General features: G+C 42.1%; 1 protein-coding gene across 2 annotated transcripts; it reads right to left on the reverse strand.

The window, feature by feature from the left end:
• Positions 1-7,262: 7,262 nt before the first annotated feature.
• On the reverse strand, positions 7,263-21,100 carry LOC124139458 (HCLS1-binding protein 3-like). 2 transcript variants are annotated; one of them, XM_046506524.2, is made up of 8 exons: positions 20,954-21,100; positions 20,260-20,422; positions 19,134-19,341; positions 16,736-16,847; positions 13,337-13,431; positions 12,119-12,272; positions 10,104-10,436; positions 7,263-8,270 (listed from the first exon to the last, which is right to left on the reverse strand). In XM_046506524.2, the coding sequence occupies exons 1-7, from the start codon at positions 20,977-20,979 to the stop codon at positions 10,136-10,138; spliced, it is 1,059 nt and encodes a 352-aa protein (XP_046362480.2). In that variant the 5' UTR covers positions 20,980-21,100; the 3' UTR covers positions 7,263-8,270; positions 10,104-10,135. The 2 variants fall into 2 exon arrangements, with proteins under 2 accessions (XP_046362480.2, XP_046362479.2); XM_046506523.2 differs by having other exon boundaries at positions 7,263-10,436.

The raw sequence follows: 21,100 nt of genomic DNA on the forward strand, positions 1-21,100 counted from the left end.
TTAATAGGAGTTTAGCTCATTTTCGGCAGTCCAGTACCTCCACAGCCATGACCATTTCATCCAAAGAACATCTCATGTCTTCATTTCATGTTCCTATATCATGCAGCATAGCGGAGCCCGGCCTAATGGGGTCATGTATATAATACGTAATTGAAAAGGCGGAGTACAAGCATCGTATTGGTTCATAACTCACAGTCTTCCGGTGAGTGAGTGAGTGAGTTGGATTTAACGCCGCTTTTAACAGTATTCCAGTTATATCACGGCGTGTCAGCTTGATGTGGGAGGAAAGCCCGAAGTGACGTATAGGTGTCAGACGTTTACCACTTCGGTGAAACCCACGAGTACGGGTATGGTGCTGACAAACCTAGAAACATAATCGGGGCGAACCGGGATTCGGACCCACAATCATAGGTTTCTGGCGTGTCCAAGGGACGCAACTCTACACAGCGAATCGCGGCACCTTAGACGACTGGGCCCACATTCTTCGGGAGAAACATATTTTACGGAAGTGTATATGATACTGTCAGTATTTTGAAAAGACTCATGTGCCTACATTGAGGCAAGAGCATCATTAATGCAGGAACATTGCTCGTCATTCACAATCATGCTCAATCATTACAAACCGCAACATTCGAGGACGTCACCCGCTTAGAATCCGGACGTTGTTTCGTTATCTGATACTGAAGATTTGAAGAGCTTGATATTCGTTTGTTTGTCGTTAAACGCCGCACTCAGCAATGTTCCAGCTATATGACGGCGGTCTGTAAATAATCGAGTCTGGACCAGACAATCCAGTGGTTGACATCATGAGCATCGATCTACGCAACTGGGATACGATGACATGCATCAACCAAGTCAGCGAGCCTGACCACCCGATCCCGTTAGTCGCCTCTTACGGCAAGCATGGTCGCCTTTCACGGCAAGCATGGGTTGCTGAAGACCTATTCTACCCCGGATATTCACGGGGCCTGTAACCAGTAAAAGATCAATCATGCATAGAGGGTATCGCTTTATTTATGAGAAGTATTTGAATGTCAGTGTACAAAACATATAGATTTTGTCTGTATTTGCTTCACAATTTAGTTATCCTGAAATAAACACTCCAAGATCTCTGTTGTGGCGTCAATGCATAGAGTGTTAAAGGGATCTACAGACGATGTTTTGTTTGTTTGTTTGTTGTTTAAGGCCGCACGCAGCAATATTAAAGCTATAAGACGGCGGTCTGTAAATAATCGAGTCTTGACCAGGCAATTCAGTGATTGACATCATGAGCATCGATCAGCGAGCCTGACCACCCGATCCCGTTAGTGGCCTCTAACGACAAGCATAGTCGCCTTTTTCGACCAGCATGGGTTGCTGAAGACCTATTCTACCCCGGATCTTCACAGATCCTCGGCGTATGGAACGAATCTGGAATTCAAACCCACGATCATATGATTCTGACAGTGATTTTGCAGCGCCTTAGACGACTTCAGTAAGTCTCTATTCATAATGCACAACATCCAGTACACGTATAATTCTTAAAGAACAAAATACAGTACACGTGTTTGCAAAACGCAACAAAATATAAAAAGAAACATTTCTAACAATTTAATGCCACAACTGTTTTGCGACGTAAACAATCACAAACAACATATCGCATAAGACGCTTGTCTACTTCAGACTGAAGTGACACGCCTGGAGTACCCGTGTACTGTTGACCCTCCTTAAAATGTTACTGGTTGTAATACCCGGGTACTTGTAATTCAGGCATCAACCAGATTATATTATTATTTCTATACTGTGGGGAAGAGGGTGTGATGCATCAGGTATTATGGTCCGTTTACTGTGGGAGAGGTGGGTGCATCAGATGGCGGTCTGTTTACTTTGTGGGGGAGAAGGATGCATCAGATGATGGTCTATTTACTGGTGGGAAGATAGGATGCATCAGTTGATGGTCTGTTTACTGTTGGGGAAGATAGGATGCATCAGTTGATGGTCTGTTTACTGTGGGGAAGATGGATGCATCAGATGGTGGTGGTCTGTTTACTGTGGGAGAGGTGGGTGCATCAGATGGCGGTCTGTTTACTTTGTGGGGGAGATGGATGCATCAGATGGTGGTGGTCTGTTTACTGTTGGGGAAGATGGGATGCATCAGATGGCGGTCTGTTTACTGTGGGGGAAGATGGGATGCATCAGTTGATGGTCTGTTTACTGTTGGGGAAGATGGGATGCATCAGATGGTGGTGGTCTGTTTACTGTTGGGGAAGATGAGATGCATCAGATGATGGTCTGTTTACTGTGGGGGAAGATGGGATGCATCAGATGGTGGTCCGTTTACTGTGGGGAAGATAGGATGCATCAGTTGGTGGTGGTCTGTTTACTGTTGGGGAAGATGGGATGCATGTGATGATGGTCTGTTTACTGTGGGGAAGATGGGATGCATCAGTTGGTGGTGGTCTGTTTACTGTGGGGAAGATGGGATGCATCAGATGATGGTGGTCTGTTTACTGTGGGGGAAGATGGGATGCATGTGATGATGATCTGTTTACTGTGGGGGAAGATGAGATGCATCAGATAGTGGTCTGTTTACTGTTGGGGAAGATGGGATGCATGTGATGATGGTCTCTTTACTATGGGGAAGATAGGATGCATTAGTTGGTGGTGGTCTGTTTACTGTGGGGAAGATGGGATGCATCAGATGATGGCGGTCTGTTTACTGTGGGGGAAGATGGGATGCACCAGATGGTGGTGGTCTGTTTACTGTTGGGGAAGATGGGATGCATCAGTTGGTGGTCTGTTTACTGTGGGGGAAGATGGGATGCATCAGATGGCGGTCTGTTTACTGTGTGGTAAGATGGGATGCATCAGATGGTGGTGGTCTGTTTACTGTGGGGAAGATGGACGCATCAGATGGTGGTGGTCTGTTTACTGTGTGGGAAGATAGGATGCATCAGATGGTGGTGGTCTGTTTACTGTGGGAGTGGTGGGTGCATCAGATGGCGGTCTGTTTACTTTGTGGGGAAGATGGGATGCATCAGATGGTGGTGGTCTGTTTACTGTTGGGGAAGATGGGATGCATCAGATGGTGGTGGTCTGTTTACTGCTGGGGAAGATGGGATGCATCAGATGGTGGTCTGTTTACTGTGGGGAAGATGGGATGTATGTGGTGATGGTGGTCTGTTTACTGTGGGGGAAGATGGGATGCATCAGTTGGTGGTGGTCTGTTTACTGTGGGGGAAGATGGGATGCATGTGATGATGGTCTGTTTACTGTGGGGGAAGATGGGATGCATGTGATGATGGTCTGTTTACTGTGGGGGAAGATGGGATGCATGTGATGATGGTCTGTTTACTGTGGGGGAAGAAGGGATGCATGTGATGGTGGTCTGTTTACTGTGGGGGAAGAAGGGATGCATGTGATGGTGGTCTGTTTACTGTGGGGGAAGAAGGGATGCATCAGTTGGTGGTGGTCTGTTTACTGTGGGGAAGATGGATGCATGTGATGGTGGTCTGTTTACTGTGGGGGAAGATGGGATGCATCAGTTGGCGGTGGTCTGTTTACTGTGGGGGAAGATGGGATGCATGTGATGATTGTCTGTTTACTGTGGGGGAAAAAGGGATGCATGTGATGGTGGTCTGTTTACTGTGGGGAAGATGGGATGCATGTGATGGTGGTCTGTTTACTGTGGGGGAAGATGGGATGCATCAGTTGGCGGTGGTCTGTTTACTGTGGGGGAAGATGGGATGCATGTGATGATTGTCTGTTTACTGTGGGGGAAAAAGGGATGCATGTGATGGTGGTCTGTTTACTGTGGGGGAAGAAGGGATGCATCAGATGGTGGTCTGTTTACTGTGGGGGAAGATGGGATGCATGTGATGGTGGTCTGTTTACTGTGGGGGAAGAAGGGATGCATCAGATGGTGGTCTGTTTACTGTGGGGGAAAAAGGGATGCATGTGATGGTGGTCTGTTTACTGTGGGGGAAGATGGGATGCATGTGATGATTGTCTGTTTACTGTGGGGGAAAAAGGGATGCATGTGATGGTGGTCTGTTTACTGTGGGGAAGATGGGATGCATGTGATGGTGGTCTGTTTACTGTGGGGAAGATGGGATGCATGTGATGGTGGTCTGTTTACTGTGGGGAAGATGGGATGCATGTGATGGTGGTCTGTTTACTGTGGGGAAGATGGGATGCATCAGTTGGCGGTGGTCTGTTTACTGTGGGGGAAGATGGGATGCATGTGATGATGGTCTGTTTACTGTTGGGGGAGAAGGAGTGCATCAGATGATGGCGGTCTGTTTACTGTGGGGAAGATGGGATGCATCAGTTGGTGGTGGTCTGTTTACTGTGGGGGAAGATGGGATGCATGTGATGATGGTCTGTTTACTGTGGGGAAAAAGGGATGCATGTGATGGTGGTCTGTTTACTGTGGGGGAAGAAGGGATGCATGTGATGGTGGTCTGTTTACTGTGGGGAAAAAGGGATGCATGTGATGATGGTCTGTTTACTGTTGGGGGAGAAGGAGTGCATCAGATGATGGCGGTCTGTTTACTGTGGGGAAGATGGGATGCATCAGTTGGTGGTGGTCTGTTTACTGTGGGGGAAGATGGGATGCATGTGATGATGGTCTGTTTAATGTGGGGAAGATGGGATGCATCAGTTGGTGGTGGTCTGTTAACTGTGGGGAAGATGGGATTTATCAGATGATGGTGGTCTGTTTACTGTGTGGTAAGATGGGATGCATGTGATGATGGTCTGTTTACTATGGGGAAGATGGGATGCATCAGTTGGTGGTGGTCTGTTTACTGTGGGAGAGGTGGGTGCATCAGATGGCGGTCTGTTTACTTTGTTGGGGAGATGGATGCATCAGATGGTGGTGGTCTGTTTAGTGTGAGGGAAGATGGGATGCATCAGATGATGGCGGTCTGTTTAATGTTGGGGAAGATGGGATGCATGTGATGGTGGTCTGTTTACTGTTGGGGAAGATGGGATGCATCAGATGGTGGTCTGTTTACTGTTGGGGAAGATGGGATGCATCAGATGGTGGTCTGTTTACTGTGGGGAAGATAGGATGCATCAGATGGTGGTGGTCTGTTTACTGTGTTGGATAGTGGGGGTATGTTTACTGTGGGGAAGATAGGATGCATCAGATGGTGGTGGTCTGTTTACTGTGTTGGTGAGGTGAAATGGGGTTTAACGTTGCGTCCAAGATTATTGCACTTAAATGGCGACGTGCATGTACGTGTGTGTGTTTGTGTGGCTGCTTGTACTTGTCCGGACTGATGCCGATTTATAGTGCTAGCTCACTGAGATACCATGCCGCAGTTTAACATGAAACCCCACTCAGACACAGTATACTGACTCCGAGCCGACCAGTCCTTGTTTTAGCCCCTTAATGCCGAGCGCCAGACAGGGTAACAACAAGTACCATCTTTTAACGTCTTTTGGTATGACGCGGTCGGGGATCGAACCCCGGACCTTCCGCTCTCCGGGAGGATGCTCTACCACTAGACCACGGAGGCGGTCGTTTACTGTGTTGGATAGTGGGGGTATGTTTAGTGTGGGGAAGATAGGATGCATCAGATGGTGGTGGTCTGTTTAGTGTGTTGGATAGTGGTGGTCTGTTTACTGTGGGGAAGATAGGATGCATCAGATGGTGGTGGTCTGTTTACTGTGTGGGAAGATAGGATGCATCAGATGGTGGTGGTCTGTTTACTGTGTGGGAAGATAGGATGCATCAGATGGTGGTGGTCTGTTTACTGTGTGGGATAGTGGGGGTATGTTTAGTGTGGGGAAGATAGGATGCATCAGATGGTGGTGGTCTGTTTACTGTGTTGGATAGTGGGGGTATGTTTGAATGTAGGAGAAAGCTTGTGGTTGATTTGAATAATTATTGATTTAGGAACCGATTAATAGCTACAGATATATTGTGTCTAAGGTGATCAATATTGATCTGAAAATTGAACTGATAGATGGAGTAGAATAGAGACGTTGGTCTGAACTCACATCACAGTGCCAGCCAAGGGAGATTACTCTGAATGAACGCCACCTTCACTGTGGTGTGGGGTACATACTAAACATAAGTACATGGTATAGATGATATAGTTCCTAATAAATTACATTTCTTATTTCTGAACACAAATTACCAAATCCCCAAATGTGCCCCTCTTTTTCAAAAAGCTATATCCTCGCTTGCAAATGATGTGACTCACAAACAGTACCAGGTAAATTGCACATGTGATTCAATGATGACCAGCTGCTGCTACACATTCTTTGTGTGAATAAATCAAATTTTAAACATACATTGGTGTGTGTGCAGTCAACCCTGGCAAGTGCTTGTCCACTTTTGCAATGCAATAAAACACAGAGGAAAAGGATAGGTGAAATGGGAATCTCATTAAAATCAGACCTTAGTTCTCGCTACCGTTTAACAAAGAACCTTTGTTTAGCGGTAGCGAGAACTAAGATCTGATTTTAATGAGATTGGGTGAAATGGTGAGGTGAGATTATAGTGATAAACGTGTGTGTGTGTGTGTGTGTGTGTGTGTGTGTGTGTGTGTGTGTGTGTGTGTGTGTGTGTGTGTGTGTGTGTGTGTGTGTCTGTGTGTGTGTGTGTGTCTGTGTGTGTGTCTGTCTGTCTGTCTGTCTGTCTGTCTGTCTGTTTGTACTAGTCCAGACTAATGCCAAGTTTATAGTGCTAGCCCACTTTGATACCATGCTGCAGTTTAACATAAATACCCAACTCAAACACAGTAAACCTCCACAGTTTAGCCTCTTAATGCTGAGCACCAGACAGGGTAACAACAAGTACCATCTTTTAATGTCTGTTGGTGTGACGTCACATCATGACATCACTTCTTGAACTTACAGCCAGGTAAGCCAAACATAAATAAAACATTCATCAATTCAGATTTTATTTCTATTTAACAAGTTGACACAAGTCTGAGACACATTATATGTCTAAATACACCAAATTCTACTCAGTGAGATGTGACTCTCAAAAGCATGTAACACAATGATGTCAATGGTTTTGGCACAAATCTAACATCTCTGCATGAATGGCATTCAATAAAGCTCCTGCCTCAGTATAATGGTATGTTCATGGTTCACAATGCTGATGGGGGCACGGGTGGCCCAGTCGTCTAAGGCGCCGCAATTCGCTGTGCAGAGTTGCGTCCCTTGGGCACGCCAGAAACCTATGATTGTGGGTTCGAATCCTGGTTCGCCCCAATTATGTTTCTAGGTTTGTCAGCACCATACCCGTGCTCGTGGGTTTCACCGAAGTGGTAAATGTCTAAGACCTGCATCACTTTTGGCTTTCCTCCCATATTCAGCTGACACGCCGTGATATTACTGGAATACTGTTAAAAGCGGCGTTAACCCCAACTCATTCACTCACTCACAATGCTGACCAGTGTTTTAGGATGATAATATGACTAAAATATCTCTTAGTTAACAATCAACACTTGTAAATTATGGAGAATAAATGGACAATAGTTAAAGTCCTCATGATGGTGATGTTAGTACAATGTTGATGTCATGCCAAATTATTATGAAATCTTACAAAAACATGGTGAATTGCAATGTTCCCATGGCTGTTTTATAGAATATTCTTATAGAGAAAGATGAAAAACCTGGTATCGGGTATTTCATCCACAAACTCAAAATTGTTCAGGTTGTGTTGTAGGTCTGGGATGGGTAAATTGGGTACCCAGGTTGGGTGGGTACTGAGTAGGACCCAGGTACACACTGGACTACCTAGACTAGTGGTTAGTCACGTGATATATTGTTTAATGACAAAAATTATCTAGAACCCTATGGTTATACTATATGTCACTAATGTTCGCATTTCTTTCTGATTATGCACCCATTCCTCCTGAATTTTCATATTTTGGAATAAATGTATAACTTTAGTGTATGCATGACCAGATTGTTAAATACATGTATCTAAATACCTTTTGCCAGGGCTATGGTAAAAAATTTCCTATCAGACATTTTGTACCTATCTCTTTAGACCTACAGTGGGTACCTGGGTAGGGTTTCCAAAGGAAAGGGGCAGGTTTTATGAGTTATAACTGTGGGGGTGATCTCTGACGCAGGACAGTACATGGAAGAGGAACTGGTCTGTCTTGGCAGCTGCAGATCTAGACCACTGTGGGGGTGATCTCTGATGCAGGACAGTTCATGGAAGAGGAACTGGTCTGTCTTGGCAGCTGCAGATCTAGACCACTGTGGGGGTGATCTCTGATGCAGGAGTTCATGGAACAGGAACTGGTCTTGAGTTATTCCTACAATGGGTGAGTATATATTCTCTAATGCTGACAAATGAGCATTTAACTACAATGCGTTACATTAAAGTAACAGAAAGCTGTTCCTATTGGATCTGGAAGACTTCAAGCTCTAGATAATTTACAGTTTGTTCAAGGTCAAGCAGCTATACAAGTTTGTTCATTCCTGTCTTCGATTACCCAGTGTATGTTATATCCATCCTATCATGATACCCTGGACCCATCCACCATCACAGCACCCTGACCAGATCCATCTCTCTCATCGCCAACAGAATCTCTGAAATCATCCAATATGACTCTTCTGAATGAGAGTTTGGCATGGATTTCAAGTTTCCCTGTATTTGAGAGGGTATGCATCAAGGCTTGTGGGTACACTAGTGATATCACCAGCTGTTGCACTCATGAAAAGTCAGAGTAATTTGATGGATGTGTCATTTGAACCGTACTCAAAACATAACAATGGTGGCAAATGGGTCCCCTGTGTTTATCATAAAAGAATGAGGATATAATACCCTTGATAATCGAGGATGAGTACCAACAGGATAATTACATTTGTTGAAACAAATAGTTTTACATACAAAACATCAGGTCTATGAGTTTGTTAAAAAGGATAAATCCTCAATGAAGATTTACCTATAAGCGAGTCAAATGTTAAAACATAGTTATGACAATATCAGTCTTGCTGAGAAACACTAAACTCCATACCTCACTCACATCAATGGAGTAACAGTACTCAACAGTAATTTTCATAACCTCATAGAATAAGGCAAAACCAATTTTTTTTGTTTTCCATATTTTGTGTTCAAACATCAAAGGTAGGCAAAAATCCATGTCATCAGGGTTGGTCTGAGGTAAATTTTTGAGAAAGTTTCAACAGAAACACAAATGCAAACATGTTCAAAATATACAAAACACATCCTTTAATAACTAATGTTTGCACAATCTCAAATATAACAATAAAACAAATTAAGTCTGGCCTAAGGTTGGGAGACCATGAGTTAAGTGTTGGTAGTCAGTTGTAGGACACTAGTTTCAGTAGATTCTGTCATCTTTGTAAACAACCACAAATATTTGCAGCCAAAGTCTAGGAGGACATCAGCCATTTTGTCAATTGTCATCTTAAAAGTAGTTTTAGAAGCCATCAGTTAGTAATTATTTGTATATATTTGTAAAAAACATTTTTTCACACCCATAATCTCATTGTACAGCATACACATTCTTCGTGTCATTTGTATATACAGAGAATAAACAATTTACAAATAAATTAGTGTCTCCAACACAACCTTGATGAATTCGATGGTCAAAAGTAAGGTAAATTGATTGCTTTCAGTTTCTTCAAACTACTAAAAAATTCAAAATCTTGATATTCGCATTTATTTTTCTAATTTGTATAGTTTGCAGAATTGTTGTTTTAAAAAAAACACTTGTGTATTAGCTAGGATTGCCTAAAATATTTAATATTTAGTAACAATTTTCAACTTGCTTAATATACTCACTGCCAAAAGAAACGCGAATACCACACATGTTGGTTAATACATGTATATGAAGAATTACATTCAAGAGATATTACATTCGTTCGAACCACAAACGAACATACTGTTGTGTTGTTTGAACTAACGTTCATGAATGATTCACATGTGACGTCATAGAGCCATAACTCCATTTCTCTCGTGCAGGATTAGCGTAACATCATATTGCTTACAGCTTCAATGGATAACACCAAAAGTTATTTTCTTTATATTTACGATTTCATTTCTTTATGTCAGTTAGTTACCAGGGTAGGTAAGCCAATAAACAACCATAGGCCTAAGGAGAATAACTAAACCAACCTACAACAACGAGACGAGGACCACATTCTCCATTCCTCATGAAAATAAGTCCACATCCTCATCCTCTTCAACTGTATTTTGTTGAATATAAGATAAAATATCGCCACTACTTAAAATAGATTTTTCTTGTGTGTTTTCATCAGATTCAGGCTTGACCTCTGTCTTTGGTTGGACACCTGGTTTTGGTTTGAGACCTGGTTTTGGTTTGAGACCTGGTTTTGGTCTGACATCGGGTTTGGATTTAACCTCACTGGCTTCTTCTGTTTTCTCATCTTGTTTCTTCTTTGACTTCTTGGTGATCTCCGTTTTCATGAAGTTTTCAAGATCCTCATCGATTCTGAAAAAAACATCACGTTGATGTACATTTGCTACTGAAAAGGATGAACGCTCTGTAAGGAAACACATGATGTGTCATCATGAACATTGTATCTTTCAGTGACAACCATACCTGGATGTTATGAGTGAGTTGGTTCATCGTTGCTTTGAACAGTATTTCAGTTATATTTCTGTGTCAAATATATGTGGGAGGAAAGCCTAGAGTGATGCAATTCTTATATGTTTTCAACTTCGGTGAAACCCACACACACAGATATAGCGCTGATAAACCTTGAAACATAATCAGGCTGTACCAGGATTTATCTTCCCAAGGCAAGGGCGTTAACTGACTATAAGGACCAGTTTCCACCCTTGCCGAACTAGGTTACATTTTGTCTGGACTAACGTGTCTATGCGAAGTCCAATCAAAATTGTGAGATGAATATACATTCAATTTCGCAAGCAACAATGTGCAGATTTTGGCTGACTGCGAGGTCTGCAAAGCATGTGTACCAGTTTTATTTCAATATAGATCTTAATTATTGATCAAATTGTCTTGACAGGGCGCTCCCATTTTGTTTGAAGTGATGTAGAGGTGGAATCTGATTGGTCAGTTGGAGGGACGTAGAAGAGGCATAACCCGTAATAGCCACTGGTGGCGCTAGGATGGAGCCTGGAAATTCCAGCCAGTTCAGCAAGGGTGGAAATTGGACTTTCATTGTCAGTTAACACGCTTGCCTTGGGAAGATGGCCAGAATTATAAGCCATGATCATTCAAAGATGAACAGACAACCAGTAAGTCAGAGTTTCAGGCATGTTATACAATTAATCACTCATTGTCATGGCAGAGGTTTTTGATGCACTAATGTACTGAAAATAATTACCATCCCCTAATGCTTGTCATATTTGTGGATGACCCTCCCCAAACCAAAATGCAAAAGCACATTATATTTTCATATTTTAAGATAAAATGTCCATTTTGTACTGAACCTCCCCAAATATGTTTTTTTTTCTTCTTAGGAACCACCCCTAGAGACTGTCATAATGTTTGGTGACACTTCCTGAATTCTCCCTGATTCACCCATCCCTATAATAATGATGGGTCCCTTCGTTAACAGAGCTTTGTTTTATTTCCGTTATATGAAGGAGGATAACCCTTAGTGATGCATGTTGTTGACATCTCCCACTATGGGGCAACTCATGAGCACAGACATTGATGGATATGACTGACCAACAGTCCACCTGAACAATAGTATCCATAAACTACACCAGTGTATAAAATTCCCAAACATTTCAGTCAAACAACCGGACTGGCGTCTTTGCAAAGTTATCAGATCAGATAAAATGTTGCCAGTCCAGAATTTTCTAGAAAGTAAGAAAAGGGTGAATATAAGAATAGAACTGTTTAATATTAGTTCTCAGAGAATAGCAATAAACTGATGGATTGTTAACTAAGTAACTTTAATATTGAAATTTTATTCATTAATAATGTGTATAATATTTAGTTTGAAGTAAAATTACTTTTTACATTGAAGTAAAACATAAATGCTTAGGTTATTTAACGACTGCAATAACAGTCCGACCATCGGGCATGCAACTTTACAAAAACTGACCATCCGTCAGCAAACTAGGCTGTCCCGGACTCTCGGTAGACGGGTATTTTAAACGCTGACTACCGGGTATACTTTCAAGCGTGTTGCTTACTGGAATAGTGAGGGATCTGTTTCATCCGTGCTGGCTGGTGCTGTAACTGGTGCAGTGGCTTCTTTATCAACAACAGCATCAGGGAGGAAGAGTGAGGCATCATCTTCAGATATTCCTCCACCGAAGTCTTGTGCCTCAAACAGCTGAGTCGATGCTACAACACCACAAGGCCAGCAGGGACATAGTTACATGTTAAACATATCCACCTGTCTTTTTTTTCAATTGCAAAAATAATTATCACATCAGCACTGCAAAAATAAATTGGCAATAAATTCCCATTCTTTTATCCATGTTACCATGGAAACAAAGCTGTGATAAAGGGGAGAATGGTGAGAAAAGAATGTCAACAGATTTGAAATGTCCATGGGAGATAACTCTGATAATTTTATACCGCATTCAATAGAATGGACCAATAACATTGGCAAGTAGAATACAGTAATAGAATGGGCCCAAATAGGCCTCCTGGAGGCCCAAGATACCTCTAAAACAAACTACTTCCAGTATTGCACTATGACCAATCCTGATTACAACTGTGTCTGTGTAATAAGTTTTGTTTGTTTGTTTGTTTAACACCACATTAAGCAATATTCCTGTTTTATGACGTCTGCTGGTAAATACTCAAGTCTGGACCAGACAACCCAGTGATCGATATTGTGAGCAAAGACCAACGGCATTCGGGTATGATAACACACAATCAAACAAGTCATGGAGCCTGACCACCATTTGGTCGCCTGCATACATTGCTGTGGACTGATTCTATCCCGGAATCCTCATAGGGGCTGTGTAATCAGTGCCATGTGAGATACTGAGTCTGTAATTAGGTATTCAGTACCTGACAGTTTGATTTTCACCATAAAAGCTTATGTTGCAGACAAAGTGGGTATTGATTATTGGAATCAAACTGAGCCCAGTCTCTTGTTCAATTTGTTCCCATGACCTTTCAATTGCTGCCACCCATAATCAGTTTGATATTTATAGTTCTGTGAAAAAATGGAGAAAATCATACTAGCACTGAAATTTGATTTTCTTCACTTCAAACTGCAGGGGATGAGCCCAAAGAGGTCACATGTTACACCAGAATCAAGATTTGAAATCCACTATCAAAATACATGTATAACATATAAAATAAAGTCCTCTACCCAACTGAGTCAATTTAGAAAAAAAATGGCCTGAAAATGGTGAAAAGTTCAATCCCATTATTAGTGAGCAGTGACCTACCTTCTTCTTCTTCTCCACCATCAGCAGCATCCAGGCCAGCAAACAGTTCATCCCCCTCTTGCTTGTCTTCATCATCAAACAGACTTGCTTGAGGCCTGCAAAACCAAACTGGATTATAACACTTGGTATGAAAATATCAAATATGAAAATATCAAACATCCACTAATACAGGCGGATCCAGAGGGGTGTGTGGGGTGCGTGTGTGGAGTGTGTGTGTGGAGTGCATGTGTGGAGTGCATATGTGGGGTGCGTGTGTGGGGTGCGTGCGTGCGAGGGGTCCCTCCCACTTTGAAAACAAAATGTATAGGTATGTTGTAGACAGTAAAACTATCTGAGAGAGGATTTCTTAACTTGGACTCCTCCCTTCCAAAAATGCTGACTCTGTCCTTGACTGATATGACTCATTAAGAGGTTTTAGCCATATTCCAGCAATGTCACAGTGGAGGACACCAGAAATGGGCCTCACATATTAGACCAATGTGGGAATAGAACCTGGGTCAGGTGACAAGTAAACCTTTATCCACTAGGCTACCCTACAATCATCCAACTGTAAAGGCCGCCATCAGATATACCAGTATTGAGCCATCCTGTACAGTATCACACAATCAGCAGGATCACAGTCGACTCTCTCCCATCACTTGGGCTTGACACTGTCCACACTCAGCAGCAATGTGTACCCACACAATCAGCAAGGTCACAGCTGACTCTCTCCCATCACTTGGGCTTGACACTGTCCACACTCAGCAGCAATGTGTACCCACACAATCAGCAGGGTCACAGCCGACTCTCTCCCATCACTTGGGCTTGACACTGTCCACACTCAACAGCAATGTGTACCCACACAATCAGCAGGGTCACAGCCGACTCTCTCCCATCACTTGGGCTTGACACTGTCCACACTCAGCAGCAATGTGTACCCACACAATCAGCAAGGTCACAGCCGACTCTCTCCCATCACTTGGGCTTGACACTGTCCACACTCAGCAGCAATGTGTACCCACACAATCAGCAAGGTCACAGCCGACTCTCTCCCATCACTTGGGCTTGACACTGTCCACACTCAGCAGCAATGTGTACCCACACAATCAGCAAGGTCACAGCTGACTCTCTCCCATCACTTGGGCTTGACACTGTCCACACTCAGCAGCAATGTGTACCCACACAATCAGCAGGGTCACAGCTGACTCTCTCCCATCACTTGGGCTTGACACTGTCCACACTCAGCAGCAATGTGTACCCACACAATCAGCAAGGTCACAGCTGACTCTCTCCCATCACTTGGGCTTGACACTGTCCACACTCAGCAGCAATGTGTACCCACACAATCAGCAGGGTCACAGCTGACTCTCTCCCATCACTTGGGCTTGACACTGTCCACACTCAGCAGCAATGTGTACCCACACAATCAGCAGGGTCACAGCCGACTCTCTCCCATCACTTGGGCTTGACACTGTCCACACTCAGCAGCAATGTTTACCCACACAATCAGCAAGGTCACAGCTGACTCTCTCCCATCACTTGGGCTTGACACTGTCCACACTCAGCAGCAATGTGTACCCACACAATCAGCAGGGTCACAGCCGACTCTCTCCCATCACTTGGGCTTGACACTGTCCACACTCAGCAGCAATGTGTACCCACACAATCAGCAAGGTCACAGCCGACTCTCTCCCATCACTTGGGCTTGACACTGTCCACACTCAGCAGCAATGTGTACCCACACAATCAGCAGGGTCACAGCCGACTCTCTCCCATCACTTGGGCTTGACACTGTCCACACTCAGCAGCAATGTGTACCCACACAATCAGCAAGGTCACAGCTGACTCTCTCCCATCACTTGGGCTTGACACTGTCCACACTCAGCAGCAATGTGTACCCACACAATCAGCAAGGTCACAGCCGACTCTCTCCCATCACTTGGGCTTGACACTGTCCACACTCAGCAGCAATGTGTACCCACACAATCAGCAAGGTCACAGCCGACTCTCTCCCATCACTTGGGCTTGACACTGTCCACACTCAGCAGCAATGTGTACCCACACAATCAGCAGGGTCACAGCCGACTCTCTCCCATCACTTGGGCTTGACACTGTCCACACTCAGCAGCAATGTGTACCCACACAATCAGCAAGGTCACAGCTGACTCTCTCCCATCACTTGGGCTTGACACTGTCCACACTCAGCAGCAATGTGTACCCACACAATCAGCAAGGTCACAGCTGACTCTCTCCCATCACTTGGGCTTGACACTGTCCACACTCAACAGCAATGTGTACCCACACAATCAGCAAGGTCACAGATGACTCTCTCCCATCACTTGGGCTTGACACTGTCCACACTCAGCAGCAATGTGTACCCACACAATCACTTGTATAGTTACCGGTGAGGGAAAATGGGGCTTAACGTTGACTTCAATATTATTACACTCATTAAGCGAAGTGCATGCATGTGTGTGTGTACTAGCCCAGACTTATGCAGGTTTTATAGTGCTAGACCACTGAGATACCATGCCACGGTTAAACTGAATACCCAACTCAGACACAGTATACTGTCGTGGAGATGGCCAGTTCTTGTTATATTCCCAATACATGTACTGAGCTCCAGGCAATGTAACAACAAATACCATCTTATTTTTGTTGTTTACTATGATGTGACCTGGGGATCTAACCACCAACATCCTGGTTGCTGAGCTCACTACACCACTGAGGCGTTTGTTTCACACACTACAATGACTTCGGGATGTAACTGCCCCATTACTCATCATGTATTTAATACCACTCTTAGCAGTATCGTATTGCTAAACAAACTATAGAAACATCTGGGTGAACACCGTGTTTTGGGACAGTAGGTGCTCTGCATGCAACAAGAGAGCACTTTCCACTGAACAGAAGACTGCAGTCCACATGTAATTCATGCTCTTCTTGAACCCTAGTGGGTGAGGTAGTGTATTGGTTGGTCACTCTCTGGGCATCCATGCCCTGCCAGGGAGAGGTAAGGTGAGGTGAAATTTGGTTTAACGTCGCTTCCAAAATTATTGCACTTATAAAGTGATGTGCATGCACATGTGTGTGTGTGTCTAGCTAGTTGTACTAGTCTTGACTGATGTCAATTTATAGCGTGAGCCCACTGAGATACCATGCCATAGTTTCACATGAATACCTCACTCACTACATCTCACAGTGTACTGACTCTGAGACGACCAGTCCTTGTTTTATCCCCTTAATGCCAAGCGCCAGACAGGGTAACAAGAACCATCTTTTAACATCTTTTAGTATGACACAGCTGGTGATCAAAGCCTGTCCGGGTGGACGCTCTACCACTGGACATGAAGGCTGTCCCTGCCAAGTAGACAGATTATAAGGGTGGGTGAGGTAGTGTATTGTTGGTCCCCTGCTTACCCCTGATCCTCCACATCGTCACCCTCGGTTTCTGTCTTCTCACTGCTGTCCTCGTTACCACCATCATTGATTCCCCCTTTCCTAAACGTCCCTGCCTTCATTGCGCCAACACCTGAAGTCATCAATATACACCACATAAACCATTCTGAATCACAGGTAACACATAAACCATTCTGAATCACAGGTAACACATAAACCATTCTGAATCACAGGTAACAAATAAACCAATCTGAATCACAGGTAACACATAAACCATTCTGAATCACAGGTAACAAATAAACTAATCTGAATCACAGGTAACACATAAACCAATCTGAATCACAGGTAACACATAAACCATTCTGAATCACAGGTAACACATAAACCAATCTGAATCACAGGTAACACATAAACCAATCCAAATCACACGTAACACATAAACCAATCTGAATCATAGGTAACACATAAACCATTCTGAATCACAGGTAACACATAAACCAATCCGAATCACAGGTAACACATAAACCTACCTGAATCACAGGTAACACATAAACCATTCTGAATCACAGGTAACACATAAACCTACCTGAATCACAGGTAACACATAAACCTACCTGAATCACAGGTAACACATAAACCCAACTGAATCACAGGCAACACATAAACCTTCCTGAATCACGGGTAACACATAAACCAATCCGAATCACAGGTAACACATAAACCAATCTGAATCACAGGTAACACATACACCTATCCCAATCACAGGTAACAAATATTAACAACAGCCAACAATGCAAAAAAATTCCCCAAGTAGTGGTAAGAAATTGTTCGAATTCTGATTTTTGCGAAATATGGGGTTGCTAAGTCAGTAAAACAGGTAAGATGCTGTTACAATGATTATAAACATGTGATTTTATTTGGTCATGTTTGTCTTCAATTTTACACATAACCCAAAATCTATCACATAGAAACCTGAGTTCAAAACATTATTCCATCTTCCCGAGGCAAGAGAGTTAACTGACTTTAAAAGTCCAGTTTCCACCCTTGCCGAACTAGGCTGGAATTCCTTGGCTCGATCGTAGCACTACCAGTGGCTGTTACAAGTTATGTCCCTTCTATAACTCTCCTATGGACCAATCAGATTCCACATCTCGTGTCACTTGCATTTGCTTCAAACAAAATGGCAGCACCCAGTCAGGATGATCTGATTGACAATCAAAATCTATATTGTGATAAAACGGGTCTTACATCGCGAAGTGCATCAAATCACGTGAGCACCTTGATGAAAAACTTGAAAAGATTTTGGAAAATATCTGCTGACAACGATTTGGCGGTGCACATGCTTTGAAAATCCTGCAATAGCCCATTTTCTGCATGACAGTTTACAAACCGGATTTTGATTTTGGTGCGCGATTTTGATTGGACTATGCATAGACTCGTTAGTCCAGCCAAAATCTTACTCCATAATACCAGCCTAGATTGGCAAGGGTGGAAACAGGACTTTTAAAGTCAGTTAACTCTCTTGCCTTGGGAAGAAGCATTTATAAGGTGTTATTAGTTAATCATTATTTCTCCTAATGGTACTCATGTTTGACATTTAGATGAAAAGATGACAAAGGAAGAGTTTTCCAAATTGATAAAAGACAAGTCTGGTTTCTATCGACAATAGTATTTGGATATCATTTCAGTGGTTTTGCTTTTAATATTTCAGTGGCAATCCTGGCATCAGGTTATCATGTTAATAATGACATAGATATTTCTTTGTTGCATTAATTCAACAAAATATGACAATACTATATTCATACCGTCAAAAGAAACATATCACAATATCTCAGCCCAACTACTGAAATTATTTGGATAAAATTCAAAGAAATGAATTACCAGTACTGTGGTCTTATATATTTATGTAGAATTTCATTAAACAAAGATAGGTACGCCATAAATCACAAAGAACAATGAAGAAAAAAGTGTGGTTTATTTCACGATAAAACATTGTTCTCTCATGACGTCATTTCGGGAGATTCATCATGCACCTGCAACTTGATGACGTTGTTAATTGGACAACATTATTTTTGAGAGGGAAGTGTCTAGTGAGTTGCAGAGTCCAAAACGATTGCTTCAAAAGGTGGGAGAGATATGACAATCAGTATTGGGAGAAAAGACACAAATAATTGACGTGAAAATTGTGAAAATATGTGTGAAAGACATTACCGCGGTCGAATTCTATTCAGGGAGTCGTCATTATTTGAATGCAGGTAAATATTTTTATTGCATGTACTGTTTATTAACATCCTTAAATAGATTATAAGAGAAATAAACGATGAGTGGGAGTTGTTTATAGACAATAAAACACTACAAGGTGAATAAACCATAAAACAACCTATTGAAGTCATACTGTGCTTGTGGTGACATCAGTTACCTAAGAACTCCAGCACAACAGAGGATGTTGCAACTTTTGGAACTGTTGCCAGGAATTTGAGGAAGTGTTCCAGATCCCCACGGCGGCTTCTAGCAACGACATCATTCATGAGAAGAACCTTCTTGGGAAGTGGAGGGAAAACGGTGCCAGAGAACTTCTCATTCAATTTGTTGTACAAGTCCTCAAAGTCATTAAACTTTCTCTCAACCTACAAACATATACAATCAGCATGTCAATATGCATGGCTTTTTTTTTAATTTAAGAGGCTCTGAACTCGAAGGCAATTAAGAAAATATCTTCTTGAGATTTTATCATATTACAAATGTATTATAGGTAGAAATGTCTGTACAACTTTGAATAGGAAAAAGTGAACTTTTCGACACACATTTTAAATCATGCTCATTAAAACATATCACACTTTTTGTCTTTGGGAATACAGCAGTAGTCAAAAGGTAGTCCAGCAGTCGTTCCACTGCAAACACCAAATTGTAGGGTGTGCTTATTTCAGAACCCTTCTTGGTAGCCATATATGGATTTATCTAGACTTGCTCAGCCAAAGCAGCCAATGTCACAGTACCATTCCCATATTAGAATTACAAATTTCCAAATTCATGTAGTTATAGTTATAACCAGTGATAACCAATGTTATGGCTCTGTAGAGGTGACTTGTATTTCACTAATGACAGAACAAATAAAGTGCATCGAAAAGACTGTAGTGCATATTTTTACACTATTGCAATGAATGCAATGTTAAAATACATCCTAATTTGAGAAAATAAAAACCTAAACAATAATTTCCAATTTTGAAACAAATGATCAGTCTTTTCCAAGTTTAGAAACCTAGATATATCCCTTCCATGTAACACACTTTTGTTTATTAGATTTAGGGATTTGATGAATACAAAACAAATGTCCTCATAATCAGTGTTTTGCAGCTATAAGCTATTTGATCTGGCCTAATATATAAAAAGACACTTTACAAATATCAAATTGCATCTTTTGCTAAATATAAAATTCACATCTGTGATAACATTTATATTTTGTCAATCTGTGTTTTAATCCAAATCTCTTCCCTACTACATGTATATAAATCTGTGTCAAGCCCAATGTACATACAATTACCTACCATAAATTGCACAGTGTCAGATTCCTTGTGCTTTGGGGATTTGAAGAAAGTTAGATTGGAAACTGCAACAACTTGATAAATATATGTTGATGACAGTAACCCTGGGATATGCTTGAATGTGGGCACTGTCAGATCAATCCCTGTGTCCTTGTTCTTCACGTCCCTGCATCAACAACACATTGATTTACAGCATCATCAACTGTAGTGTTATGGTATATACAGGGATGTTGGTGAGGAAAATACATAGAAACACACACAAAACATTGCGTCATTAAACAATGAAAATGCATGTTCATCAACGCTAGACAAGATAACAAACCAACTATACCTCTAAAGACCCTAACAACAGTCTACTTTCATCATACAACTTTACCCATTTTCATTTAGATTAAACTTTTATCGCATAAAAAGGATTTACTATACATCTGATCATAGAATATGTGTCTATGCTATATTATTCGCCATCTAAATAGAATCAGTTGATATTATCCTAACATGTGTTTTTGGTTTATTGATACTAAATCAATTACGTTTCATTTCATTATTCAAAATTAAAGCTTTATCTCATTAATAATTTTGATAAATACATTTGCTGACCACTGGGTGACCAGCTGGTGACAGTCATTATTAATTATGACGGCATTTTAAAACCAATCATAGTGGTCAGCAGAAGTGTGCACTCCAAGTGTGCTACCTGACAGTAACTGTTGCAGTCGGCATGGTTAACTCCTAGTCGTCTTGTGAACTGCAAATAGCTACATCCGTTTATTGGCCTTCTTTTCAACGTTTACTATATACTTATGCTAACACGCCCACATTTCAGGACAACCGCCATTTTGAA

The sequence above is a fragment of the Haliotis rufescens genome, unplaced genomic scaffold (assembly GCF_023055435.1).
Source record: "Haliotis rufescens isolate VD_foot unplaced genomic scaffold, xgHalRufe1.0.p SCAF_1, whole genome shotgun sequence".
Classification (NCBI taxonomy): Eukaryota; Metazoa; Mollusca; class Gastropoda; order Lepetellida; family Haliotidae; genus Haliotis; species Haliotis rufescens.